Source organism: Salarias fasciatus, chromosome 11, assembly GCF_902148845.1.
Source record: "Salarias fasciatus chromosome 11, fSalaFa1.1, whole genome shotgun sequence".
Taxonomy (NCBI): Eukaryota; Metazoa; Chordata; class Actinopteri; order Blenniiformes; family Blenniidae; genus Salarias; species Salarias fasciatus.
Window position 1 is genome coordinate 26,360,150 of NC_043755.1, and position 10,844 is coordinate 26,370,993.

At 45.6% G+C, this 10,844-nt stretch overlaps 1 protein-coding gene across 1 annotated transcript; it reads right to left on the bottom strand.

Annotated features, from left to right (window-relative positions):
• Positions 1-8,598: 8,598 nt before the first annotated feature.
• On the bottom strand, positions 8,599-10,623 carry LOC115396918 (zinc finger protein 569-like). Its single transcript, XM_030103004.1, has one exon. It carries the CDS (start codon positions 10,502-10,504, stop codon positions 9,077-9,079), a length of 1,428 nt encoding a protein of 475 aa, XP_029958864.1. The 5' UTR covers positions 10,505-10,623; the 3' UTR covers positions 8,599-9,076.
• Between the last annotated feature and the right edge of the window lie 221 nt (positions 10,624-10,844).

The following is a 10,844-nucleotide window of genomic DNA, read 5'->3' on the forward strand; positions in this document are numbered from 1 at the left end:
ATCTCGTGAAATGTTATCTCAGTAGTGAGTTTTTGAGTTTATAATAATTGTATAATGAAAAGTTGTTCAGCATTTTTTTTTTTTTTTCACAAAATGATCTTTGAAAAATAGGGGTCGTGTTATAATCGGAGTCGTCTTATATTCGGGCCAATACGGTAGTTATAATCTAATGCCGTTATTACCAACACTGCTGTTTCTGTGATATTTGGCTATTTTTTTTTCATTCTGAAACATGAACATTTATCTTCATTGTGCGTTTCTACAGCACATTGTTTTTGTTTTTTTCTGGAAGTGCATTGTGCATGTATACCGTATTGGCCCGAATATAAGACGACTCCGATTATAACACGACCCCTATTTTTCAAAGATCATTTTGTGAAAAAAAAAAAAAAATGCTGAAGACAGTAAGGTCACTTCATAAAACAACTTTTCATTATACAATTATTATAAACTCAAAAACTCACAACTGAGATAACATTTCACGAGATACAAAATGAAAAAAAAAGAAGCCTCAAGGGGTCAAAACTGCATAAATGATGTAAATAACTTCCCAGTGCCTTCAGCTGAATCAGGCTCTGGTGGTGGACATCCCGTCTTTCCATTTTTCAGTGACGTATTCTCTCATCCTTCTATCAGTCTCTCTGAAGCGTCGCTCTCAGGACCACGGAAAGCTTTTCTCATAGTGTTAGCATCTGTAGGCGTTTTTTCTGTGCTCTCCAATAAGAACGAGGCTCTGCTCCACCAGATCTCCTGGCGGCTTGGCAGTAGTTTGATGACTCTGAGTTGATCACCATCCGTTTAAAGTTGGTATCATAACTTCTCCTCTGTTGTTTGCTCAGTTGTCCAGCGTTCAGCCCCTTTGTTCCAGATGATCCGCCATTTTTCATCAGATCATTTGATCTCATTTCATCGCTCCACTCGCTCTCTGGTCAGTGATACTTTGGCTCCATCTAGCGGCGCGGATGCGTATTGACCATCTACCGTAAGTCCGCGATTATAACACGACCCCACTTTTGAGGATGCAATTTCTGGAAAAAAACATCGTCTTATATTCGGGCCAATACGCTAATTGTTTACATAAAAAGGGGATTTTTTTTTTTTTTTGTTTTCCTGTGCTATACTTGGCTATTTTTGTATTGATATGCATATGGTGTTATGCATCTGTGTGCATTTCATATTTCATTCATTGTCTTTAACAGAAGTTCTTAGGTGCTGAGTGAAAGCTCGTTAATTTGTCCAACTTGATGCTGAATAACAGATTATACCACAATGTCTATATTTGCTTTAAGCCACTATTTTTTGCAGGTTGTTGTTGAATAAAATAAATAGGCATTGAAAAAATACTTTGGTGTTTGGGTTGGTGCACAATGGATAATATTCCATGGCTAGTTAGTAGTTAGATTCAGTGATGTGGAGCAGATGAACTGAAATGGTCGATTTATTTACAGTCTGTAACATAACATCAGTACAGACTGAAATCAGGGCTTCAGGGGAGTTCAGTCAGTCAACCTTGATTTATTGAGAGCACTGGAAACACATTTAAAGTAACTAAAAAGTTACTTTTTCAGTAACACATTACTTTTTGGTTTAAGTAACTGAGTTACTTTTTTCATGAAGTAACTTAACTGTAACTAGTTACTATTTCTCAGTAACTAGCACAACACTGTTCATCAGTCAGCTCAGACTGAGCCTCAATAAAAACCTTCTTCAGCGTTTCCTCTGCTTCTGATCCAGATGTTGTTTCATCCTGCAGCTTTCTGCTTTAAAGTCACTTTGAAGCAGAAGAAACAGCTGCAGCCTCATTTCTGTCTGCTGGCTTCTAGAGAACAGGATCCATCCTCCAGCTGCACGTTCAGGAGCTGATCCTGTGTCACGTGGAACGTTTGTTACATGTTCCTGGGGGGACCCGATTGAGTGTGGCACTCACTGAGACTGAGGCAGGCTGCCGCAATATGCATGTGCTTGATGTAATAAAGTTACAACTGAGAAATTACAGTTGCTCGTCCATTGTGCGCATATAAGGAGAAGAAACAGAAGGAACCAGATGCGGACTTTTCTCTACCTGTTGTGGGGAAGTCCCTCTGAGCTCCCCCGCTGACTCCCAGCAGTCTGTCCTGGACATCCAGCTCCTCCTTACACGGAACCATCCTTTCTTCCAACGCAGTGAAGATTTCTGCAGCAGCAGCTTTTATCCTCTCAGTAATGAACTCTCTGAAAACCTGAACAGAAGTCCGAGTCGCTGAAGAACATGAAATGTTTCCTCTCACGGAAAAATACAGCCGTGACTTGGAGGCGGACTCTTCTTCTTCTCGTGGTTTTCATCCGGAGGCTCACAAACAGCGCTCCGCTTCACACTGACTCCTGCTGGACACAGGGGGAACTGCAGGCCGCTCCTCAGTTTGGAAAGAAAAGAGTTTGGTTATTTGTTTGTTTGTTTGTTTGTTTGTTTGTTTTTTATCAAGATAATCATAAAGGACTCACCAAATAGAAGGAGACAGGAACCGTTGAAACAGAAAGGTCAGTCGCAGAAACTATAATCACAAAATGATTCAGGCAGAATGGATTCAGGCTAAACTCTGATGATGAATGAAGACTAGTGTCCAAACTGTTTTGAGGACAAGAGGATCTGAAGTGTAATGTTTAACAGTTTGTCACCTCCGTTATATTTCCCTGTCAGCTGCGCTCTCTTCTTTAGTTTGGTCCAGAGACCTGGTGGAACTTCTCAGATAACTACAGATTGGAAGCATTGTTCAATTAATGTTTTGTTTCCTGCTCCTGGCAGAGTTTGTCAGCAGCCTCTCTGCTGGTCCTTTGTGCAAACAGTTTGCTCTGCGCCCCTCCCCCAGGCGTGAGGGAAGCTGTTTAAACTCGGGGGCGGCACCTGAATGAATGGAGGAGTGACGTCATTGCATTTCTTCCTGCGCATCTCCACTCAGACAGTGGCGGTCCTGGTTTTATGACGACCGCAACCCGTGCCCGCCCCCCCGCCCCCATTGTAACACAATATGAAAATTAATAAATATTTTTAAAAGAAATCTTTTGAGTTTGGCCAATATACAACTGTGTTGCTGCTTATTACATTCATTCATTCATTCATTAATGCTCCTGCGTTGGGCTGGTGTCCCGTCCCGTTGCGTAGAGCCGACCAGAGAAACCAGGTTTTTCCAGTACAGGCGATCTTGTGCCAGCAGCCGGACTGCTTATTACAGGGTAAAAAAATTATTTTCTGGAGATTTCACATTTGTCGATAATCCGTGTCTCATACAAACACTGCCTGATAGCCGAGCGGATTAAACGGGGGATTATTTGTTCCACGCATGCGCGCCCCCCCGAATGTCGGGGGGGCGCGCATGCGTGGAATGTTTTTTTTTTTCCTGTGACGGAGGTGTACTGGATCTGCCCATATAAGTCCCAGAACACAGGCAGATCAAAATCAAGAGGTGCCAGATCCCTGTTCCGGCAGGATCTGGCACAAATTAACCCTTGCCTGTCAGGTGTCCGGGTGCACCTCTGACTTGCTCATCTCTTCCTCTTTTATTTTGACACCCACCTGCCTCTCCATCAGGACACACCTGTCCTTCCTGTCAGTCCTCCCTGTGTGTCTCATTATGTCAGTCAGCTCGCCTCTGTCTTCCCTCCCCAGTCTATTTCAACCCCTTCCCCTCATGTTGCTGTTGCCAGGCCGTCACCGTACCTTCATCTCGTGACATCTCTTGCGTTTTGGACCGTTCTTTGGACTTGGTTCAGGATTACCCTCTGAATGCTTTTGACATTAGTGTTTAGATAAACTCTTTGAACTATTGTACTCTTGAGTTTGCTCTGGGAGGGTATCAGACCCAATCCACACTCACACTTTCAGCATCTTCTCTCCGAACTAATAAAAAAAAAGACACCTTCCTTAGTTTGTCTGCATGCCCAAAGTCAATTTAGATTTGGAGAACTGAAACATTTTTCTAAAACAACACAAATCCTTTGTCTCTCTGTCTTTTGTCACTCTCCCTCCCAAAGCTGAGCTTCGTTTGGCACAGCCTTTTCACTGTCAGTGCAGCAAACCAAGGATCAATGTGGATTTAAAAAGCTCCAGGTGAAACTGTTTTTGAAAACCTCTCAGTCTGAATGAATGGATGGAAACACCAACTCTTGAAACAGAAACCTCACCAGCCTGTGACAGCAGACACTTTGAGAATCATCAGTGTCAAAGTTTGGAACTCTATTAAGAATGGAAAGCCGACTCTCCGAAAATCAGTCCTGAAGAATTTGACAAATTTTATGAGTCTCTGACTTTCTCATTGAAATTGGTTTTCCTGTTGACAGCACTTTTAACACATTACATCAAATTTCACCAGCGGGGATGAAACTATCTTAACGCTGATTATGACTAATCTCCTGGCAGAATGAGTTGATTTCAGGAAAGGATAAAATGTAAAGGTAGGTGATGTCATGTGATGTGATGTGAAGTGAGCCTTCATTAGAATGCTTAAAACAAAAAAAAGTTAAATTATGTCTCAGTTATGTTAACAAAAAAAAAGAAACTAAAAAAAAAACATCAGATTTATGTGAACAATTTTATTGTCATTTCTGAAAAATTCACATTTTACACAAAAAACTCTTAAACAGTCTGAACAGGGTTAAACTGGTGATGTTTAATGATTTTGAGCGACAAATGAACTTCCTCAATGGCCCCCTATAATCGGATTGTAGGTGAAGCAGATTGTAAATGTGTCATACAAACGCCCGAGTGGATCTGCTTCACTCGGAGTGGATTGTATTTTGGATCTGATTGTACGTGGTAATCTATGACGATCTATAATCTGTGCCGTGTCTCATACAAACACTGTCTGACAGCGGAACTGAATAAATGGGGGATTATTTGTTCCACGCATGCACTCCCTCGTACATAGTGGAGTGATGATGTGTGCAGTAAACGGGAAGGAGGACAGTCAAAAACAAGAAGGAGAACTGGACGGTGGTTGTGAAACAACATTTACAAATGTAACTACGGTTCTATGAATCCCTACTGACCGCCAGAGGCGGTGCTGCGTACATGACGACATTTACAACCAACCTGCACAACCAACCTCAATCACCGGTCAGCAAGCCGGCCGAGGCACATCCAGGAGAGGGACGGCTGCCCTCGCACCAGCAAAATCAACTGAACAGTGATGCAGTAAGCGAAAGGGGGCGTAAGACGCCTGCACAGGAAACGCAGAACACCAGGCCGTCCAGGAAGGGAAGCTCGACGGCTCCCTCCACCTTCTGCCACACCACGCCAAACATGACTGCCAGAGTCCAACCCCCCAAACCCTCTGGGGGTGGGGGGAGAGATTGGGGGCTGAGAGGTGGGCAACCGCCCCAAAAGAGAGGCCTCCTGGCCACCCTCAGCAGCAGAAGACACCTGTGCCAGCCCAGTAGTCCACCGCACATAGGGCATGTAGCCACAATCGATGCACGGGTTGTCCGACAGCACCTCCCTGAGGTGAACAGGACCAAGGCAACTAGGACAGTCTGTGGCTCCTGTAGGGGGGCTCCACAGGTAACGGTGAGAGCCACCACGTCCTGTCTGCGGAGGTTGAGGGAAGGGCCGTACGCTGCCTGCACAACCAAACCAGACACCATCCACAAGCAGCATAGAGAGCAGCCACCAGGCGGCTCTCTCTCACCTCTTGCCTGACCACAGTGCCACGTGCATGCAGCAGGCCAGAGTAAGGGCAGCACAGAAGCCGAGGGAAGGAGGCTGCACAGCAACCGCAGCTGAGCCCGTCGGACGAACGGGCGCCCGAGGTAGGAGATGCTAGTGCGGTAAGCTGAGGGAAGGTGGCATACGCCAGCTGCACGGCAAACACAGAGTGCAAGCGAGCTGTCGGGCAGCACTGCAATGAAAAAAACAGTCGACCGGGTCCACCTGCTCCCCACTGCCCGCAATGGTGCCACATGTCAGAGTGCCAGGTGCGGTGGTGCGGTGAGGAGAGGGAAGGGGTGTACGCCATTTATACGGCAAACCAGATGGGTGCAGGGGTAAGTCAGTGCCCTGCCACTCCGGTCACATACCGAGCACGGGGTCGAGAGGAATGGCAGGGCAGCAGGGCAGAAACGCCGGGCACACAGCAATGCCAAACAGCACCAAAAAAGGAGACACTAGGCCGCAGCTCAGGTAGGAACCGGAGCAGCGCCCGTCACGGCGGGCACACATGACAGGTGGAACGATAGTAGTGCAGTAAGCTGAGGAAAGGGGCGCATGCCACCTTGACAGCAGACGCTCGACAATCAAGCCCGTGGGTACCAGCTGGGGCCATGCTCATAAAAGGGGACCGCTTCTCCATGGTGCCCTCCTTGTCGTGCCCTCCCCCAGAGGCCCTCCCCTCCAGGAAGTTGGGGGTGGGGGGGGGGGGGGGGGGGGGAATCGCAACAGGATAGGAAAAATGAATTGGCACACATACGCTGATCGCTGGACTGAGCACATCCAGGAAGGACCTTCCGGTTGTCGTAGCAACGTCACCTGCCGGAAGCGGCGGGTGCACGCAACAGGTCAGGTTGGGCAGCCCACTGCTGGCAGAAATGTTTCAAGTAGCAACATTCTGCACAAGAACAATGGCATCCTCGCAACGCATGCAGTCCCCACAGGAATGGCGACACCACAATACACAAAGACGTGTATGTATGCATCCCATATAGAGCTGGTGAACAGTAGGCTGGGGGGGGGGGCAGCCCCGGGGCAGCCCCTCCCCTGCCCTCCCCTGCATGCATGCAATGCACCACCCACGATCCCACGGGGGGGCGGGGCAAGCAGCCAGCCTCAGAAAACACTGATACGCACCTGGCCCACATGCAACACAGAGGCTAGAAGCAAGCTACGAGGGGGAGGAGGAGGAGTGTGGCGGCTCCCCCACCCGTCTGCCAGCTGCCACCCGCCGGAGCAGGGGAACGCATAATAGCCCAGACGCACGCAACAGCCAGAGTAGGAGAAGGCCACATTGCTGCTTCACTACCTGAAGCTGGGCAGGTCACAAGTAACCCTGACCACGCCACAACGACCAAGGTCGTCATGCAACACACCCAGGGAGAGCGAGCCACTACCGCCCATCACTCATGAAGAGTAGTAGATTCAGCATCCTCACCGTCTGCCCGGAGGTTATGAATGAATCTCTCACCGCAGGCGACACTGCCTCAGCATCGCCGAATAGGTGAACGGGACCGCAACACATCACAGCCTTTGGAGGGCATCAGCAGCTCCGACCTACACGGTCACAAGGCTCCCAGCGACGGTGCGTCATGATGCCGCACAGGTATGTCCCTTAAGGTGTATGCGAACTGAACACGAGAATAAAAACGGAGCCGAACCTGGGTAAGACCTGAACTTATAAGCAGTTCCTGGGTCACCCAGGGATCAAGAGTGAAGTTGTTGGTATACATACTCGATCTGCACATGCGCGAAGGGATCATTACAGTGCTTTCAGCAACGCCTCTTATGGTCAGTAGGGATGAAACAGAACACGTTTTTAACTAGAATTTGGCACTCAGAGAGCGCAGACCTCCGCCGCAGCTCAAATCATTCACCAACAACAATAAGAACACCATATACACTAAAAAACATTTTATTTCTCCCCAACACAAACAATGTCTGGGAGAAAGCTGTTTGTTGCATGTTCATATCTCGATGTGTTGCCTCACAGTAACTGACACTCCGGAATCCCCCTATTTTTGTCTGTTCTGGATCCTGGTATCCAGAATACTTCCGTGATCTGGATCAGCAGCTGATATCTTTTACAGTCATTGAATGAATGAATGAATGAATGAATGAATGAATGAATGAATTTATTTTTCGAACTTGTAAAAACGTATGCAGCTAATTTGTACATACAAAAGAAAAAATGATTAAAAAAAAAGTTAATACAAATCAAAGAAAACAAAAGAAAACATCAACATAGTTCGAAAAAAGGAGTAGGAGGAAGTAAAGACTTTTTTTTTTAAAGATTCCTACCCCTTTTTAAGTTTTAAAGTCATACTTCAAAGAACATCCTGTAATATATGACATAATATGACCAAATATAATATGCATAACCGTGCAGATAACCTTATAAATACACAAAATATGCCCCCACATACCACAGAGTCATCCCCATAATTATATACTATACATTAACATAACTACAGTATAACAACAATATATCACTTTACACCACATGCATAACACAAAACACAATTTTTATTTTTATTTTTTTTTCCCCCAATCATCCACAGTTACTGGCTTCCTCTTCCATATACTTATTATGAAATATTTCTTTGTACCTTTTTTTAAACAAATTTATGTTGATACTTTGTTTTATTTCTGTCTCCAAATTGTTCCACAGAGCCACCCCACAGCTTGACATGCACATACTTTTCAGAATGGCTCGAACTTACACTGTAATTTTTTGCTAAGCCCCCTTGTCATTTATTGTTGAGTTATGCCCAACTATGTCAAAGACTGCCCTATCTCTCAACGACAAAGAATCCTTTAAAACAATTCCTGGATCCAGACAGTGATCCGGATCATCACCAAAATTTAATGGATTCTAAGTTAGCCCAAGACCCACCTTTCCACAAAGTTTCATTGCAATCCGTCCATTACTTTTTCCGTAATGTTGCTAACAAACCAACCAACCAACCAACAAACCGACGTGATTACATAACCGACGTCACAACTTAACATGGGCACCAGTTAATTCATAACATTGGCAGAGCTGATCCCCGGTGCTTTACTCCAGGATGTGCCGGCGGGGCGGGACTCTGGTTGGGGGAGGAGCTCTCTGAGCAACATACCATGGAGATGAAGGAAGATTTTTTGAGCAGATAAAAACACTCTGCTCCGTGCTGAAGACAGCTGGCTGCAAAGCTAAAGACCTGAAAGTTCAGCAAGAGATTTTGTGCGCATGTCATAGGACGAAGTATAATCCGCTTCACCAAGGACCCTTGTAAATGAGGATTGATCGTGGATCGCTTTGTACGCCGTACATGTTTACAACTACTAGATTGTTTTCATGGGAATTGAAAAAACACGCTTGTAAACTGGGCCAATGAGATCTTCAATCATCTTTAATCACCTCATCTCCAAATGAATTTTCATGTGGTTCAGCAAAGAACAACGATGACCGAAACTTTTCCCACATGTTTCACAAGGATACGGCTTCTCACCTGTGTGAGATCTCTTATGGACCAATAAAGCGCACTGATGACTGAAACTTTTCCCACATGTTTCACAAGGATATGGCTTCAGACCTGTGTGAGATCTCACGTGGACCAATAAATTACTGCGCCGACTGAAACTTTTTCCACATATTTCACAAGGATACGGCTTCTCACCTGTGTGAGATCTCTTATGGGCCAATAAAGCACTCTGTTGACTGAAACTTTTCCCACATGTTTCGCAAGGATATGGCTTCTCACCTGTGTGAGATCTCATGTGGATCGACAAATGACTCCGGTTAATAAAACCTTTCCCACATGTTTCACAAGGATACGGCTTCTCACCTGTGTGAGATCTTATGTGGCGCAACAAATGACTTCGGTTAATAAAACTTTTGCCACATGTTTCACAAGGATATGGCTTCTCACCTGTGTGAGATCTCATGTGGACCAACAAATGACTCCGGTTATTAAAACGTTTCCCACATGTTTCACAAGGATATGGCTTCTCACCTGTGTGAGATCTCTTGTGGACCAATAAACCGTGCTGAACATGGAAACATTTCCCACATGTTTCACAAGGATATGGCTTCTCATCCGTGTGAGACCTCTTGTGGACCAATAGAGCGCTCTGATCACGGAAACTTTTTCCACATGTTTCACAAGGATACGGCTTCTCACCTGTGTGAGTCCTCATGTGGACCAACAAATGACTGTTCTGATTGAAACTTTTCCCACATGCTCCACAAGAATGTGGTTTCTCACCTGTGTGAGATCTCTTGTGGACCAACAAATGACTGTTACGACTGAAACTTTTCCCACATGTTTCACAAGGATACGGCTTCTCACCTGTGTGAGATCTCTTGTGGACCAATAAAGTACTGTGATGACTGAAACTTTTCCCACATGTTTCACAAGTATATGGCTTCTCACCCGTGTGAGATCTCATGTGGACCACCAAATGACTCCGGTTAATAAAACTTTTCCCACATGTTTCACAAGGAAACGGCTTCTCACCTGTGTGAGATCTCATGTGGACCAATAAAGTGCTCGAATCACGGAAACTTTTCCCACATGTTTCACAAGTTTTCTTCTTGTCAGTGACTGCTCCTGCCTTTGGATGTAATTTTGTTTTTTTGCGGACAGGTTCACCACATGTTTCCTCACAAAGCTTTTCACCTTCAGAGTCCTGAGAGAGGAGCTGCTCAGTGTCCCGTACTTCTTCTGGTTCTCTCAGGTCACTTTGCTCCTCAATAGAAGGAACTTCAAGGCTTTCACTCTCAAACTTAAGAATAAGCTGCTCTCCCTCCTGGCTGGTACCCAGAACCTCAAGTTCCTCCATCTCTGGAAGTTCTGGTTCCTCTTCTTCTTCCTGTTTGATGTGTGGAGGTTCTGGTTCTTGTTCCTGTTTGATCTGTAGAGGTTCTGGTTCTTCTTCTTCTTCCTGTTTGATCTGTAGAGGTTCTGGTTCTTCTTCTTCCTGTTTGATCTGTGGAGGTTCTGGTTCTTCTTCTTGTTCCTGTTTGATCTGTGGAGGTTCTGGTTCTTCTTGTTCCTGTTTGATCTGTGGAGGTTCTGGTGGAGGTTCTGGTTCTTCTTCCTGTTTGATATGTAGAGGTTCTGGTTCTCCCTGTTGTAGACAGCAGCTTGTTTCCTGGTCCAAGAGCTGCTCCTCTCTGCAG

Coding starts and splice junctions, on each gene's coding strand:
- LOC115396918 (XM_030103004.1), bottom strand. CDS start 10,504: ATGGAGGAACTTGAGGTTCTGGGTACCAGCCAGGAGGGAGAGCAGCTT.